Source organism: Microtus oregoni, unplaced genomic scaffold (genome assembly GCF_018167655.1).
Source record: "Microtus oregoni isolate MIOR12 unplaced genomic scaffold, Mior012 000022F_ref0000154, whole genome shotgun sequence".
NCBI classification, from domain to species: domain Eukaryota; kingdom Metazoa; phylum Chordata; class Mammalia; order Rodentia; family Cricetidae; genus Microtus; species Microtus oregoni.
The window spans coordinates 16306104-16324952 of NW_024543081.1; the positions used below are offsets into that span (position 1 = coordinate 16306104).

The 18849-nt window shown below is 50.4% G+C and overlaps 1 protein-coding gene across 1 annotated transcript; it reads right to left on the reverse strand.

Moving 5' to 3' along the window:
• Positions 1–1240: 1240 nt before the first annotated feature.
• Positions 1241–18414, reverse strand: LOC121461468 (apolipoprotein L6-like). The gene is made up of 5 exons (XM_041672552.1): positions 18368–18414; positions 15572–16421; positions 3698–3761; positions 3004–3091; positions 1241–1361 (listed from the first exon to the last, which is right to left on the reverse strand). The coding sequence occupies exons 1-5, from the start codon at positions 18412–18414 to the stop codon at positions 1241–1243; spliced, it is 1170 nt and encodes a 389-aa protein (XP_041528486.1).
• Between the last annotated feature and the right edge of the window lie 435 nt (positions 18415–18849).

Sequence of the window (18849 nt, forward strand, 5' to 3'; positions counted from 1 at the left end):
TGAAGCCTCCAACAAGGACACGCCTCATGCTCTCTCCTAAACAGTTCCAATTGTTCTAATGTAAGGCTGCAGAGGCCATTCTCACTGAGACCACCACCAGCGGTTTAGAAATACTACCCGTTACAGAAGGAGTGTGTGCGAGCTTTCCTGGTTATGCTGAGCACTGAGTCGTAAATGCAGATCTGTCTTCACAGGCAGGCCACTGCCAGGGATTATTTCATCCATTTTGTAATCTAGAGAAACCTCTTCTATCCCAACATGCACACGCACCACAATTTCACGTCCTTTTTTTTTCTTTTTAATAACCAAGTCAGAATCCAATTTGTATGCGTGTGGGTGAGAAGTCATGAGTGGTGGAATATTTTAAACCACTTTCCACTACAGGCCAGTGGGGATGTAGACTCAATCTCAGCTTGGTCATGAGAATCTTCAATGAAAAGCACAAGCACAGAGTGAGAGGAGATAGCAGGGCCGGTGGAGGAGGGGAGCAGGGGTGGAGGAGTGGAGCAGGGCAGGTGGAGGAGGAGCAGGGTGGGTAGAGGAGGGGAGCAGGGGTGGAGGAGGGGAGCAGGGGTGGAGGAGGGGAGCAGGGGTGGAGGAGGGGAGCAGGGCGGGTGGAGGAGGGGAGCAGGGCGGGTAGAGGAGTGGAGCAGGGCGGGTGGAGGAGGAGCAGGGGTGGAGGAGGGGAGCAGGGCGGGTGGAGGAGGGGAGCAGGGCGGGTGGAGGAGGAGCAGGGGTGAAGGAGTGGAGCAGGAGCCTCAAATTCCACTGCCATCCTTTGACACTAGTCTCTGCTTTCTTACCACTAAATTAGTTTTGTTTCCTAAGACATTTATCAAAACGTTGGTGACAGCAACTGTTGAGAACACAGAAGTTGCAGTATGGTAGGGACTAGGGCCTTGAGTGCACACACGACTCCAGGAGCAACCATGAAGAGCTAGCCACGAGGCGGGGTTCACGGACCATCCTGGGGTCCTGTCAACTTGCCCTGCAATGGCCAATAGTTCTCTGGTGTTCTCATCCAGCTTAAACATTTGTAAGGGAAATTCATGGAGCTGGCCTTGAACTTGTGATCCCCCTGCCTCAGCTTCCCACATAGCTGGGATGACAAGCCTGTGCCACCTGATGGAGCTAGAAAATTCTATTAACTAAAATGCCCTTTAAAAAGGTCCCCGTTCAGTTTTCCTTCTGAATTCCTTTGGTCCGAATCTGGCTCATTATAGTCTACAGAGTTTGAGAATCACAGCTCTACGTCAATTTGTCTGCTAGGAGGCTTCCCGAACGGCTGCGGCTGACCCGTGCAGTTGGCTGCAGCCTTCCCAGGTGGCTGGGGCTGACCCGTGCAGTTGGCTGCAGCCTTCCTGTGGTATACACAGCAAGGCTTTTCTGAGGTTGCACTTCTGAGTTGTGGGCTCAGATTCCAAGGGACGAACCTGTGAGAAGGAAGCCAGCACTGCAGACCAAGTGGGCTTGCACAAAGCAGCCCCAAGGCCTCACAGCAGTGTCAGGAACAGCCTGGGTCCTCCCTCCAGCTCCTGGACAAGATCATTTTAGATGGCTATGGGCCAGCCTATCTGTGCACCTCTGGGGAAGCAGGAGGGGCCTCTGGCCGACTTTCCCACTCTGAGGAGAGTACCATCAGATTTTTCTAGAGAGAGATATGTGCCCCGAAGACAGCGAGCTGCCTACTCCCTGGCTCTTGGGGAAAGTCATGGAGTGTCCTGGGTGGCAGGGAGCAATCTGGCCTGCAGTTGAGGAATACCAAAGATCCCGACAGCGGCCTCAGTGCAGACCCAAACCATAGGGCTTCCTCAAGACACCGTGACCACAGCAACCCTCATAAGGAAGGCAGTTAACGGAGTGGCTTACAGTTCAGAGGTTTAGTCCATTATCATCATGGTGGGACCTGGCGGCATGCAGGCAGACATGGTGCTGGAGCTGAGAGTCCTACATCTTGATCAGCGGGGGAACCCATCTCCACAGTGACACACCTCCTCCAACAAGGCTATATATACTCCTAATAGTGGCATTTCCCATGAGCTTATGAGGGCCAATTATATTCAAACTACCATAGAAGGTTTACACAAAAACAAACGAAACAAAACAACACAACACATTATTATTGTGCAATGCAGAGCCAACCAGCCTGATTTAAGGAGCAAAGAACTAAGAGCAAACATTTCTCGAAAGATAAACCTGAGACAAATGGCACTAAAGAAGGTGTCCATTGCCTTAGGAAATGCAAATTAAAATCGCAGTGAAAGTCAGTTTTAAAGATTCAGATAAGAACATGTTGATGAGTGCCTCCTTTGCAGCTTAATCTCGTTCATCAGTTTGATTGGATCCAGAATCAACTAAAAGCCCTTCTTCTGGGCGGTCTATGAGAACATTTACTGGAAGAACTTACTGAGAAGAGAGGCCGTTTCCCAGAGTAGGTGGCAGCCCAGGTATTAGGGAGGTGACAATGTCACAAGATTGTGGAACCTTCAGGAGATGAAGCCTGTGGCCACCATAATGGCCTCTCCTCAAATCCCTCTCTGGCTTGTCTGGGGATTAGACCCTCTCCAGCAGACTCCCACAGTGACATCATGTACCGAGAAGCCCTCATCACAGTGAACTCAATGCTAAGCATCACAGCTATGAGCTACATAGAGCTCTTTATGAAGTGTACAGCCTCGGGACTTGGTGGTGACAGAGTCTCTGTCCTACAGCGACAGAGAGATGGCTGCCACACAGGCTCTCAGAAAGGTACATGGAGACCAACAGCACGCAGCTCTATTCACAGTAGCCAGAGCAGGGACCCCTGTGTCCTGTGATGGGAACAATGTTCTGAATGAGACCTAGGCACACAGTGTCACCCACCCTAAAGGAGAAAATTCTAATACATGCTTCAACGTGGATTTCAGGGGCCATGAGTCAGATGGATCCTGGCAGACAGACAAAGAGGGAAAAGATACTTTGATTAATTACATTCTATATAAACACTTAAAATGTCTGGCTTACCGATTCTCCCCCCTCTCTAAGACAAAGATGCGGTGGGCTTTCTCTATATGAAGAAAGCCTAGCGCAGAAAAACAAAGGTCGCTCGGAGCTGATGGAGGAGCAAGGCGAGGGGTAGTGTCTCAGGGTGGAATTTGAACTTGCAAGAGGAGAGATCTGGAGATGAGTGGTGGGTACAGACTGGGCATCGCACTGTCAATGTTCTTAGAAGTGTAAGTTGGTGATTAAAGATATTGTGGGATATATATATATATTAAATATATATAAATATATATATAAATATTATATATATAAATAATAAAGATATTGTGGGATATATATATTGTGGGATATATATATATATATATCAAAGGTTATATATGAGTAAAAAGGGGTGCTTAGGGGCCATCTTTAAGTTATAATGTTGTATAAATTGAGGACATGACCGTTCCAAGGTATGGTTCAGGAGAAGGTTTTTATTGTAAACATGAGGGAGAGAACAGCCAGAGACATCTGAAAGAGCACAGACAGAGCAGGGACAGGAAGTGGTCACTAAACATGCCCATAAACTGAGCTGGGCCATGGGGGGAGGAGCAAAGACAGTGCGTAGCTGGAATGGCAGGTTACATAGGAATGAGAACAGGGGAAGAGAAGCCCATGAGCTGGAGAAGTTTAGGGTAGGGGCGGGGTGACAAGAGCAGAGAGGAGACACAGGTACCGAGGGGCCCTGGAGGCCAGCGGTGCCTTGGTGTGCTGATAGGCACCACCGTTAGCCATTTGTCCTGAGAAACATGGGCCAGAAGGAGTATGAGAGTGGCTAATACGCCCGTGGACATCCTCAGTATCATCTCTACAGACTGGTGTGAACACCCTGAATCCCACTTCCACAAGAGTCTGGCCTCAGCTGCACCGGAACCCTTCTGAGCCCACTGTCACTGTCACTCTGCCGCCATCGACTCTCTCAGCTCACCCCAGAATGACCCGGCAAGCTCTAGGGTTTTACTAGCTTCCAGGTGTTTCCAAATGCCTCCCCCACACCAGTTCCACAGGCTGTGGAGCCCCGCTGTGAAGACTGGTGAAAGCTGGGAATGAAGGCTGTGTGGATTTCCCAGGGGGAAATCACTGAGAAGAAGCAGGCTTGCACACTGGGCTGGCACCTGTGCACCAAAGACCCCAGAGTGATGAGCAAGGCAGCTTACTAGGGATTCCCTACAGTGTGCTCACGGAGCCCAGCTCCACCCTGTTGCTGCTTTACAGAGCCGAGAGTCCATGCAACAGCCAGAGAGGAAGGAAGCACACCAGACCAGGAGAGGAGCTGGGGTCTGGGAGCACCCCAAATCCTCAGCCAACACTGGGGTAAAGACTGTCCAGCCTGGGTGCACAGGAGTCTGCCACGGAGTGTCACCTGTGACTGACTACATGGGGCAAAGGGACTCTGCAGATAGAACTGCTGCTGTGACCGTAGGACACAGGGGTCACCTGGGTAGGACCTTTCTGTGTCTGCAGGTGAAAGAAATGTGGCAATTAGAAAAGGTGACGAGAGAGAGAGAGAGAGAGAGAGAACACATGAACAGGCATGTTCTGGGAAGCCTGGAAGGAAATTAGATCCGTCGACAACTGTGACCTGGAAGTGCCTTCTGTCCCACAGCAACGAGACAAGAGCTGGGCCAGCCAAGGAGAGCTTGCCAGCTAGCTGAGCTGCTGGGACTTTTTACACCGAACTGGCAGAATAGATGGGTGTTGTTTAAAGTAACAAAGTTCACAGATGTTTATTACGACCATAGAAAACAGAGTCAGTGAATGCTGACCGCGGACAAGATAAGGAGCTTTAGGGAGCTAGCTTTGATGCCTTGATCACGTATAATGAGTAAGAATGTAAAAATTAAGCTGCATACTTAATATTCTGTATCAGTTACTTTTCTATTGCTGTGTTAAAACACCATAACCAGCTTGGTGTGGCAGCGCACACCTTTAACCCCAGCACTTGGGAGGCAGAGGCAGGCAGATCTCTGAGTTCAAGGCCAGTCTGGTCTACAGAGAGTTCCAGGATGACCAGGACTACACAGAGTCTTGAAACCAATCAAATAAACAAAACCAAAAACAAAACAACAACAACAAAAAAACATGTCCAAGGCAACTTATATAAATAAGAGTTTATTTTGGCTCAGGGTTCCAGAAGGATAAGAATGCCATCATGGTGGGAAGCGTGGAAGAAGGGACTGGAAGTTGAGAGCTCACATCTTGAGCCAAAAGTATAAAGCAGAGAAAGCAAACAGGAAGTAGGTGAGGCTTTGCATTTCAAAGCCTGTCTCTGATGATGGGCTTTCTCTGGCATGGCTGCACCGCCTAAACTTCCCCAGTCAGCACCACCAACTGTAGACGGAGTGTTCAAATGCCTGAGTCTGCAGGGGACATTTCTCATTTCAAACCATCACGTATTCTTTTTTTTTTTTTTTTTTTTTTTTTTTAACATTTTATTATTTATTTATTTATTTAACTTTATTATGTTCGTTGGTGTGAAGGTGTCAGATCTCGTGGAACTACATTTTCAGACAGTTGTGAGCTGCCATGTGGGTGCTGGGAATCGAACCCGGGTCCTCTGGAAGAGCAGTCAGTGCTCTTAACCGCTGAGCCATCTCTCCAGCCCCCAACCATCACGTATTCTAAAGAAAGGGCTCAGGAGACAGCAGCTTCGAGCACCGCTGCCTGTGGGGCTCCGAATGACACGTCCCCCATAATCTTGAGCATTTGAGCACTTGACCCCTAGATGGTGGCAGTGTTCGGGAGTGTTGTCTGGCGGGCAGAAGTAGGTCACTAGTAGTGGGTTTTGAGGGCGTATGCCTTTGACCTCAGCTCCCTGTTCCAGTCGCCACACCTTTGCTCAGCCATCTTGACACTAACACTCTGCAATTATAAGTCTAGACAAACTCATCTTTCTGGGAGTCTCCTTGGTCATGGTGCTTCATCACAGCAATAGAAAAATAGCTAATACACTGTTCTTCCAGGAACCATTCATTGCCAGCCTCCGTGTTGAGCAGCTCACAACAAGCAGTAATTCCCTTCCAGGGGCTCTGATGCGCTCCCCTGGCCTCTGCTGATACCAGCATGCACACAGCATACCCTCACACAGACACACACAAAGAATAAATAAATCTTTGTAAAAGGTCAAACGCAACAGAAAATAGTTAGCAGAGAGATAGGCCAGCGGCTAAAATACGCACCACAGAAGTGGGAGGACCTGAGTTCAAATCCCCAAAGAAGGTGAGAGCATATAGCTAGGACACCTGGAATCCCAGCTTCTACCCAGGAGGAGACAGATGAGGACAAGAGAGTCCCCAGAAGCTGGAAGGTCAGTTGTCTGTCATATATAGAAGCGAGCAAGAGAACTTGTCTCAAATAAGGTGGAAAGGCAAATGCCTAACACCCTGCACACTCACGCCATACTAACACCCTGCACACTCACGCCATACTAACACCCTGCACACTCACGCCATGCTAACACCCTGCACACTCACGCCATACTAACACCCTGCACACTCACGCCATGCTAACACCCTGCACACTCACGCCATGCTAACACCCTGCACACTCACGCCATGCTAACACCCTGCACACTCACGCCATGCTAACACCCTGCACACTCACGCCATGGTATGTATGTGTGTGTGACACATGGATATGATCATGCCCACGTTCCCACAAATACACACACACACAAAATAAGTAAATATTTTCAAAATTTTAAGTGTTGGCTTGGGAGTGGGTAAAGTGCCTACCACATGAGCATCAGGACCTGAGTTCGGATCCCCAGCACTCATCTAAAAAGCTAAGTGTGGTGGCCTATAAAGAGCCCAGGGGGCCCCCAGCGGATTGTCTACTGGAACAAGTGAGCTCTGGGTTCAGAGAGAGACCCTGTTGTTGTTCCCTCTCCCCCACAAAAAAGGCAGAGAGACTAAAGAGTGCAGTTTCTAAATGCACACGCATGCACGCGCGTGCACACACACACACACACATGCACACACCACACAATCATCTTAGGTGACCTTTAGGTGACATATTGCCTGCAAAGTGCCTTTCTTTCCTGTGCTTCCACTGAGGAAATCGTGGCAGCCACCTCCCTGCCCCTCTCCCAGATCCCCACGGAGGAGTTTACCCATTAGCTTTTTAGGCTGGGACCTCAGCTGCCCAGCACCTCCTTTTCCTGTCCCTAGGTCCTGCCTGCTTGCAGGACACTTGGTCTTTTGTTCCTGAAGTGTGAGAGGGAGGCTCCAGGGGAAGCTTGCACCTGAGAGGGGCTCACTGCTCAGCTGTGGGCCAGATGTTCTCAGATGACTCAGGCCAGAGCCCCGTTCTCCGACAGCTCTACAGGAAGTAAGGTCAAGTGTTGACTGCCCTCTGCTGAATTCTTTGCATTTTATTTGTTTTGGATATGGGGAGTCGGGGGCCAACACTTGCCACTCCATACCTGTGAAGTCAGTTCTCTCTTTCTACCGTAAGGGTCTCAGGAACCAAACTCAGGCCCTCCCTGCTGAGCCACCTCACCAATCCCCCTCTTAATTCTTCTGTCTTCTGGGCTGGTGCACCCTCCAATGGCGCATCAGATTACTCAGAAACTGTATTGCTCCGGCCTTTGGGTTGTGGAGTCCCATGCTTGGTGCTCACTGCGCTGGGTGGCTTTGACAGTTATACAATCGTTTTAAGTGGGGCCAGCTTCATTTGCTCGATTCTCAGTTAACAGGGGTAGGTCCTCGTTCAAGCCATCAGCCCTGGGGGCTCTGTAGATGGTGGGAAGTGGGTAACCGAGAATGAGATTTTCTCCTTTTTTCAGGGTCTCTTGGGCTGCACGGAGCCTTCTCTAGAGCACGGCATTAGTCACAGCCTGCAATGTGGGTAAATGTTTAGATCTGGGAGACTCTGCGGGCTCATGCTTGGAACAGTCCCCAGCTAGCGGCTATGCTAGAAGGCATGGGGGCTAAGTGACTCAGAAGGGTGGGGATTTTAGAAGTCATGATCAGACCCCAAGATGCCAGGATCCTCCAGCACACACCTCTGCTGTTGAGAACTCAGCCACACTGCCCACTCCCCAGGGGACTGAGACTCTCTGAAACTGTGAACGGAAATGAATTTTTTCCCACTCATGCAAGTTGTTCCTTTCAGGGATTTTTTGTCACAGAGCTCTGAAAGATACTGTCACAGACATAACACGTGCAGAAGCCATCTTCAAATTGTTGGTACCCAAGAAAGTGAAGAGGTTACAGAGAAAAACCGTAAACATCACAGAAAGAAGTATCACCTATATGGATGAAGAGATACCTTGTGTCTGTGGGTTGGAAGCTTTAATGTTGTGTAGGTCAGTGGTTCTCAACCTGTGGGTCGTGACCCAGATGTTTACATTATGATTCATAGCAGTAGCAAAACTAGTTATGAAGTAGCGATAAAACATTTTTATGGGGGGAGGGGGAGGGAAGTGGGAGGCAGTGGCGGGGAGGAGGGGGAGGGAAATGGGAGGCGGTGGTGGGGAGGAGACAGAAATCTTTAATAAATAAATAAAAAGAAAAAAAGAAAAGATAAAAAAGAAAATAAAAATAAAAAGAACCATTTTTATGGTTGGGGTCACCACGACATGACTGAACTATATGAAAGGGTCGCAGCATTAGGAAAGTTGAGAACTACTGTTGTAGATGCTAATGTTGACCGAAGAGCCGACAGGTTCAGTTGAAACCTACCAGAAGCCCAGTGATGGTTTTTACAGAATGCAAAACTCTTTTGATCCTGGGATAACATGTCATGGCCAAGGCAACTTAGAGAAGGAAGGTATTCGGCTTCTGGTTCCAAGGGGATACAAGTCCACACTGTGGGGAGACACACAGCGGTATCAGGAAGCTAAGCCCACCTCTTCAGCTTCAAGCACCCAGCAGGGAGAAGGAAGTGGTCTGAAATTCTCCAAGGCCATGCCTGGAGACAGATGTACTTCCTCCAGCAAGGCCACACCTCCTAAACCTCCCCAAACAATGCCTCCAACAAACCCCACTTCATTAGTGGAAGTCCCTAATGAAGGAGGGGACAGTTCAAGCTGTGGGCTGCAGTCAGGGCTAAGCACCATCTCCTGTTACAACGCCTTCTTCTGGGAAGACTGCGCATAGACACACCTGTGGAATGGTTGTAAGAACAATGGGAGCAGACACCAAAAGACACAGTGCAGGAGTCTGTTTATTCGGGCTTGCTTTTGTTAGCTTATTGCTTTTTTTTTAAGTTTTTTTTTTTTTTTTGAGACAGTTTTTCTGTGTAGCTCTGGCTGTCCTGAAACTAACTATAGACCAGGCTGGCTGTGAACTCAGAGATCTGCCTGCCTCTGCCTCCCAAGTGCTGGGGTTAAAAAGGCTTGGCCACCACCACCCAGCTTCATTAGTTTGTTATTTGATTGTTGTTTCAAGTCCATAGGTCACAAATGCATTCAACAAGCCCCACTTGGCAGTGCAGTGGACCCAGTCTCTCTCTGCTTCCCACAGCTGCCAGGGCCACGGTGCGGCTCAGCCATACGGCATTGCTGTGGCATGCATGAGGCCCTGATGCATCCTAAGCACTGCACATATGGATGCATGCATACACAAGCCTCAAATTTCTTTACTGCATTACAGCGTCCCTGTGGGTTCCTCTCCTTTCCCTTTCGAGGGGCCTTTATCTCAGGTATCCCAGTTTGTGGACTTGGTTTTGAGGAAAGCATCTCCAAAGTCACGAAGCAAGCTTCTGTCAATGTTCTTCCGCTACAGTGAGTGGCAGAAAAGTCGTGCCCTCAGCACTTGGGAAAGGGGAGTGCAGATAGAACCCACCTTCTTCTTTCTCTTCCCTCGGTACTTAAGGCTTGTCCCAGAAAAGCCTGGTTCTGGCCAATAAGAGTGCGTCCTGTATTACCCTGGCCAGAGTATGCCCTGGATTCTTACTCAGTTCCCTCCTGGCCAATCAGAGTACGTCCTGTATTCTTAACCCCCCCCCCCTCCTGGCCAATCAGAGTGTGCCCTGAATTCTTACACAGTCCCCTTCCTTAGAGCAGAGCCTGGAGGGCATGGCCTGGAGATACAGCTCTCCCTGGCAGCAGTGAGCACCCTTACTCACGTATCCCCCAGGTGGAGACAGACAGCTGTAAACTGTGTGTGCTCACCATACCCCTAAGCCCAAGCATCTGTGTGCCAACATGCCTGCCTGCCGTGGAAAGGGGTGAAGGCAGGCAGTTCTGTGTACCTCAGAGAGCCGGGTGGGAGGTTCAGACACAGGCAAGTGAGGGATTAGAGAAAGGGGCTCAACTCACTAGGAGGGAGGGTCCCTGCAGAGTCTAAGGACAACAATGGACAGCCAACACCTAACAGGAAGTTCTGTGTGCATATGCCACACTCCCAACCCTCCTGTGCCGTTTCTCCCCCCAGCCTTTGCCTTCCCAGAGTGTATGTATGTGTGTGTGTGTGCGTGTGTGTGTGCATGTGCGTGCGTGTGTGTGCGTGTGTGTGCGTGTATTGTACTACCCATGTGTGACTTTCACAGACGGAAAAGGATTTTTAAGATGAGAGACCCGGCAGCCAGGTGAAGTGCTGAAGATTGCCAGCTGAGGGCTCAGGACGCGGGGGTCCGAAGAGTGGAGACAGGCCGCCCTCTGTCCTTCCCCTGGAATCTGGCCTAGCAGGTTCCAGTGACAGCCTTTGTGTGGAAACCTGACTCGGAGCCAGCAGTTCCCACTGGGCCTGGGCAAGAGGAAGAGAAAGCAAAGAGGCCAGGTGGGCGGGGAATCCTCGCACCTACCTTATCATTGCTAATTACTGGGGAAGCTGGCCAGCAGGAAGCCTGTTATCTGTCTAAAAACCAATCTGGTGTTCTGTGTGAGTGACGGGGGCCGGGAGAGGGGATGTGGTGTTGAGTCAGAGTGAAGAAGGGAGACAGGTTCAGGAGTGGGGTTAACAGAGCCCTCCCTTCTGAGAACCCAGGGACCTTCCTGGCACCTCCTTGTGTGTGAGTCTCAGGCATCACCTATGACAGCCTTGCTACTCCCACCCTGCTCCTCCTTTATTGATCTCAAAACCCCAAGGTCTCAGCTTGTCTTCGCTGCTGTCCCCTGGGCTTTGCTTTCTCAGTGGAGGATAGAGGCCGAGGCTGAATCTCCATGGTTCTTTTCAAAGACCTCACAGGCCTCTTCTTTGAGTCTCTGAGTCTCTGAGAGGAAAGAAAAAGAAGGTGAGCATTGTATAATTATCCATGTCTAAGTCTTGTTAGAAAAGAAGAGCCAGGCTCCATGGTGTAAACATAATTCCAGCATTCATGAGACTGGGGCAGGATGACAGCTGTGAGTTCGAGGCCAGCCTGGTTATGATGAGTTAAAGGCCTTCCCAGATGGTGTAAGTGAGGGCCTGTCGAGGAGGAGGAGGAGGAGGAGGAGGAGTGAGAGGAGGAGGAGGAGTGGGAGGAGGAGTGGGAGGAGGAGTGGGAGGAGGAGAAGGAGGAGGAAGAGGTGGTGGAGGAGTGGGAGGAGGAGGAGGAGGAATGAGAGGAGGAGGAGGAGTGGGAGGAGGAGTGGGAGGAGGAGGAGTGGGAGGAGAAGGAGTGGGAGGAGGAGGAGGAGTGGGAGGAGGAGAAGGAGGAGGAGGTGGTGGAGGAGTGGGAGGAGGAGGAGGAGTGGGAGGAGGAGAAGGAGGAGGAGGAGGTGGTGGAGGAGTGGGAGGAGGAGGAGTGGGAGGAGGAGAAGGAGGAGGAGGAGGTGGTGGAGGAGTGGGAGGAGGAGGAGTGGGAGGAGGAGGAGGAGGAATGAGAGGAGGAGGAGGAGTGGGAGGAGGAGGAGGAGTGGGAGGAGGAGGAGGAGTGGGAGGAGGAGGAGTGGGAGGAGGAGGAGTGGGAGGAGGAGGAGTGGGAGGAGGAGGAGGAGTGGGAGGAGGAGGAGGAGGAGGAGTGGGAGGAGGAGGAGGTAGTGGAGGAGTGGGAGGAGGAGGAGTGGGAGGAGGAGGAGGAGTGGGAGGAGGAGGAGTGGGAGGAGGAGAAGGAGGAGGAGGAGGTAGTGGAGGAGTGGGAGGAGGAGTGGGAGGAGGAGGTGGTGGAGGAGTGGGAGGAGGAGTGGGAGAAGGAGTGGAAGTGGGAGGAGGAGGAGGAGGTGGTGGAGGAGGAGGAGGAGGTGGTGGAGGAGGAGGAGGAGGTGGTGGAGGAGGAGGAAGGGGAGGGGGAGGGGAAGAGGGAGGAGGAAAGTCACTAAGTAGAAGAGTCCCAGGCCAGGTTTGGCTTCACTAGGCAGCTGCTTTCCAGCCAGGCAGTTGTCAGTGCCAGCATTTGCCATCCGGGTCTTCTACTACCGTGCGTGCGTGCGTGCATGCATGCGTGTGTGTGCGTGCGTGCGTGCATGCATGCGTGTGTGTGCGTGCGTGCGTGCATGTGTTTGTTGAGAGAGGGTCTCACTAAGTAACCCTGACTGACTTGGAACTCAGTATGTAGTCCAGGCTGGTCCTGACCTCATGAAGATCCATTGCCTCAACCTCTTGAGTGCTGGAATTAAAGGTGTGTGTCACCAAATCCAGTTTATCACTACCTAGTTTTGAGAAACCTAATCCCCATGTGACAGAATTAAGAAGCGGGGCCTCCTGAGGATGGGGTAGAGAGCTGCCCTGGGAAAGGGACCACTGGTGGTCTGCTTGCCTCTCATGCTCAGCTGCCTTCGCCCTGTGTCACCAGCTCAGCCTGTATTACACGTGACGAATGAAAGGCCACGGGAGAGAAGCCTTACTGGGTCTAATGTGACCCTGGAAGCAGACAGCATAGGAGTGAGCCAAACAGCTTGTATACTGCCAACATGGGTGTTTGACCCAAACCATAGCACATCCACATGCAAATTACAGTCTTTGTTAACACCAGTTAAGGCATTCCCTGTGCAGGGCACCGGCAGAAGCTCCTCAGTGGAAATGGTGGCCGGATCATTTACATTTCACTGAGAGTTGTGAAGGCCAAAGCTGGAACCATCCAGGTTCCAGGGCTGTGATCCCAGGAGCTGCAGTTAGACTTCAGCAGCAAGCAGCTGTCAGTGCCATGCATTTATGGGGCAACCAAAGCAACCAGTGATGGCATGGGCACCATTCAGTGGCTCTTGGGTGATAATTCTTCCCTCAAGGCAACCAGAGAACCAGGGAGTTAAACAGTTAATTACCAGCTAGGGAGTCAAATTGTCCTGTCCCTCAAAATCTTAGCTTATCTACAGGTAAGATGAACATTGGAAAGAGTTCTTATAGTAAAGACTTCTCGTTAATATTAATAGTGATTTTTATCAGTGAGTTAACAATGCTTACGCCAGGGATTGTGGCACAAACACATAATCTTGGCACTTGAGAGCCTAAGACAGTAGGATCATAGGCTTGAGGCCAGCCTGGACTACATAACCATCACCACCTCCATCACCACCACCACCTCCACCACCATCATCACCACCTCCATCACCATCACCACCTCCATCACCACCTCCATCACTATCACCACCTCCACCACCATCATCACCACCTCCATCACCATCACCACCACCATCATCACCATCACCACCTCCATCACCACCACCACCACCATCATCATCACCACCACCATTACCATCACCACCATCATCACCATCACCACCACCACCATCACCATCACCACCACCATCAACACCACCTCCATCACCATCACCATCACCATCACCACCACCATCATCACCACCTCCATCACCATCACCATCACCACCACCATCACCACCACCATCACCACCTCCACCACCATCACCACCTCCACCACCATCACCATCACCACCACCACCATCATCACCACCTCCATCACCATCACCATCACCACCACCATCACCATCACCACCTCCATCACCACCACCATCATCACCACCTCCACCACCATCACCACCTCCACCACATCACCACCACCATCACCACCTCCACCACCATCACCATCACCACCACCACCATCATCACCATCACCACCTCCATCACCACCACCACCACCACCACCATCATCATCACCACCACCATTACCATCACCACCATCATCACCATCACCACCACCACCATCACCATCACCACCACCATCAACACCATCACCACCACCATCATCACCACCTCCATCACCACCTCCATCACCATCACCATCACCACCACCATCAACACCACCTCCATCACCATCACCATCACCACCACCATCATCACCATCACAATCACCACCACCATCACCATCACCATCACCACCACCACCATCACCACCACCATCATCACCATCACCATCACCACCACCACCACCATCACCACCACCATCACCATCACCACCACCATCATCACCATCACCATCACCATCACCATCACCACCACCACCTCCACCACCATCACCATCACCACCACCATCACCACCTCCACCACCATCACCACCACCATCACCACCTCCACCACCATCACCAATCATCCCTACTCTCCATCACCACAACCATCCACCACTACTGCCACCACAGGTGCTTCTCAATGCTCACCACTTGCCCAGCACCCCAGGGAGAGGCAGACTGTTTACTCTGTCCCTAGCCAGTTCAACTCCTATTGCATGCTGACTTTTTCTCAGCTTGCAGATGTCTGATTACTCCTAAGAGGAAGCCTTTGCATAGTTTTCCCCTGTGCAGGTGCATGGCATGGGCTCCCCAGTTTCTGCCTTCTCTTTTGTGGACATCAGGCCTGGAAGGCTCTATCTACCCCTTCAACCTTATTCAACCTTAACCACACCCACACTCCAAATATAGAGGGAGTAAAGATTCCACATGGGGTTTGAGAAGGTAGTTAGTCCAAACACTCCCTGTGACTCGGAGACCTATTCTATTCAACCAGGAAGCTGTAAGAAGAAAGAGAAGGCTAACCAAGCCAGCTGAAGACTGGCCTCCTGCTCTTTAAGGGGCACCTGAGCCCTGGATACTATTGGGATCTAGTCCTGATTAGCTTTTGTTGTTGTTGTTGTTTTGTTTGTTTGTTTGTTTGTTTGGGGAGCAACTTAACAGAGAATCATCTGGAAAAAGAAACCTCAATTGAAGACACGCCTCCATCAGATGGCTTGTGGGCATGTCTGTAGGGCATTTTCTTGGTTTAGTGCCTGCAATGGGAGGATCTGGCTTACTATGCAAGGTGGTCCTGGGTGGCATAAGAAAGCAGGCTGAGCTACCCATGGGGCGGGAGCAAGCCAGTGAGTAGTGTTCCTGCCTCCAGGGTCCTGCTTAAGCTCCTGGGCTGGCTTCCCCCATGAATGTGGCTCGGATGTGTAAACCAAACAAACCCTTTCCTTCTCAATCTCAAAGTGCTTTTGATCATGGTCTTTAGCACAGCAATAGAAACCTAACTAGAAAAGACCTCTGGGGCTACCATATGCCATGTGGTGAGAGACATCCCTGAAAACTTGACAACACAACACATGCACACACACAGTCACACACACACACACACACACACACACACACACACACACACACATGCGTGTACACAAAGGTTTCCTTAACCATGGCTGTTCTAAACTGGCTCCACAGATGCCAGTTTCTGCCACCTGGCCCCTTCCAAAACCCAGCCCTCACCTTCTTCAGCCTTTCATAGCGACAGGTGCGTTCTGATACCTCCCGCTCCTGCTTCTGAGCCCGCGATCTTAACTCTTTTGCAAGCTCTGTTGGCTTTCCAGCCTGTAGTTTCTCCCAGTCCTTCAAGAGAGCATATATGTCCTGGCCGAGAAAGAAGATGGCAGGTAGACTGTTCCACCTGAGGGCATCTTTGGTCATTGCCAGAGCTGTGCCCCCAAAGGCCTTTTGTATCTGCCTGCTGCTTTGGGTTGAGACCCGGCCAGCAGTCATGAGCTTGCTGGCAGCCGAGGCGACATGGGGGTGTGTTTTGGTTAGCTGGAGGGCTCGGATGTGCTTTCGGATGGTTTCCCAGGCGCTCGTACATTTGTAGACAATCTCACTGGTGGCTGTGGCATAGGCTGTCTTCTTTCCCGTGACCTCCTCAAGCTCTTGGTCACTACTAGGTATGATTCTGTTGGCCTGAGCTAGGGCGCTTTTGTTGTGAGAGTCTTCCTTCACATCAGTCATGATGTTGGTGATCCCAGCAGCGGCCCCCAAACCCGTCCCAGCAGCAGTGAGCACCAGGCTTCCGCCTGCAGTTACTGGAGCAAGGGCCAAACCCAGCAGACACATGGCTCCAGAGATGACTGACGCAGAGTTAGTCATCACTTTGGTTTTGGTGGCTTTTCGGTCTCTTTTGTCAATGTTGTCAGCGATGGCATAGAGTGTTCTAATGCGCTTGTTTTCGTTCTTTCTCCAGCTGTGGAATTGTTCTAGAAACCTTCGTTCTTCATCTGTTAGAGCATCATCTTCAACCTCCACTTCTTCCTCATCAGTCGAATCTCCACCCCGAGGACCACCATCCTTGTCCCTGTGGGTGAGGACACAAAAAGACAGCTTCAACCTCCCAGAGGAAAAAGCCCATGTGGCCTCCAGGCAGCTTTTATGACTAACTTTGAACCCTTCCCACATCTCCTACAAAGCCCTGAGCTCAACCTTTGCAGGAAGTGACTGGTATAATGAGGAAAAGCATCCCAGAAGAGGGACAACCCTGGAGGTGACCTTGGCCCTGTTCAAAGACATGAAGAAGACAGAATGGTTCTTAGGGACAGTCCCAGCCCCGCTCTGAAGAGCTAGAGTACCACCCTAGAGGGGTGAATGCCACTATCCTGACCAAGAAAGGACCCAGGAAGCAGAGAGGGAGGGAGGGAGCCTGGGGAAAGGAGGAGAAAGAGGAGGTCCGGTGTGGAGCACAGGGAGGTGAGGAGGAGGAAGAGGAGAAGGAGACCATATTGTATAACATATCTCCACTCTGACTGACTTGACTATGGCTACAGTTGCTGGGCTTCTCGTTTCTCTTGTTTTGTTTGTTTTTCAAGACAGGGTTTCTCTGTGCAGTCCTGGCTGTCTTGGAACTCACTCTGTAGATCAGGCTGGCCCTGAACTCAGAGATCTGCCTGCCTCTGCCTCCCGAGTGCTGGGATTAAAGGTGTGTGCTAACACCATCCAGGAGCTCCTGTTTTTTGAATAATCTCTAGCATCTCGAGTCCAGATGATATATCTTGTAGGACATTGATGCAGTATCGTATGGACTGACTTGAGAAAGCAAGTCTGTCCTTGTTAGTGAAGATGTAACCATCACAGGCCTGACTGCACGGCACGCCATCTGCGGTGGGTTGACTCACGGACACAGATCTACAGTTAGAGGGTACGTGTTACATGGCTATGACGTCTCGTTTCTACATGGCTTTAGGCAATGGATGCTGTAGCCTGCTATGTCCAGGACCCCCTGTGTTGGGCAGCCATGCCCCCAGCATAGCGTGAGCTCCCATCCAGTCCTGGGAAATTTCGCCATCACTTGCTCACCTCCCATAAGCCTCTGCATGACGTTGGGTCCGGATCTGGACTAATGCACGGCTGACCTTGAATGCATTGATGTATTGAAAAGGGGATCTTTTCGTTGTATTATTTCACATATATTACTGTGTGGCGTATGGGCCAGGAGGACTTCCTTCTCTCTGGGGCTTACAGCAGAGAAACCTTAGAGTGGGGAGATTTCTGTCCTTGGAGCCCAACACGGTCTCTGACTAAATCTTTATCAACTCTCCAAAGTATTTCAGTCATCCCTTGTAGTACTTTCTCCCCAGGGAAAACACTTCCCTGATATTGTGGGGACTTTTGAGAATATAAACCACCCTTCCCCCACAGCCATCCTGGAGTGGCGTGAGGCTTTATATAACAGTGGCCCCATAGGCTCATAGAATGCTTACTCACCAAGGACTGGAACTGTTTGAAAGGATCAGGGTTAGGAGGTGTGGCCTTGTTGGAGAAAGTGTGTCACTGGGGGTGGGCTTTGGGGTTTCAAAAGTCCACTCCAGGCCTAGGGTCTCTCTATCTCTCTCTGCCTGCCTGCCTGTGGATCAGGATTAAAGCTCTCAGCTACTGCCCCAGTCCCATGGGTGCCAACTACGTTCCCTGCCATGATGATATGGACTAACCTTTAAAACTGTGAGTCAGCACCCAATTAGATGCTTTCCTTTGTAAGAGTTGCCTTGGGGGCTGGAGAGATGGCTCAGAGGTTAAGAGCATTGCCTGCTCTTCCAAAGGTCCTGAGTTCAATTCCTAGCAACCACATGGTGGCTGACAACCATCTGTAATGAGATCTGGCACCCTCCTCTGGCATGCGGGCATACATGGAAGCAGAATGTTGTATACTTAATAAATAAATAAATAAATAAATAAATCTTAAAAAAAAAAAAAGAACACATGCTGCCTTCTATAGAACCAGCCCTTCCCAAGAAACCCACCCTGAGTTACCTTTGCAAGTCAACGCCAGCCTTAAATTCCTTCCCCATCTGAGCCATGTCCTTATGAGTCAAGTTGTCTTCTAATTGGAAAAATAAAAAGCAAATTTACTGCTAATATCATAAAACATTATAAAACTCAAGTGTGGAAGGATTTTAGATTATGCAGAAATCATACTAAACCATGGCTTATACTAACTACAATATCTGCAAACTATTGTTTTTCAATTTACAATTAAAGTATAACCTATATACAGCAGCATACCCAGTAAAGTGCTCAGTCCAATGAGTGTTAATATTTATATTGGAAAAAAATTGTAATATTTATATTGGAAGGCTACTTTGGCACAGGGTAATTCTTAGCACAAGGTAGTTGAGAACCAGATAGTCTTTTCCTCCTAAGATCTTGATGGGCTGCTGAGACCAAAGAGGATGCCAAGCCCTACACAGACCATGTTGTGCTAGTGGTTAATGAGCAGGTGGCATCTACAGTGC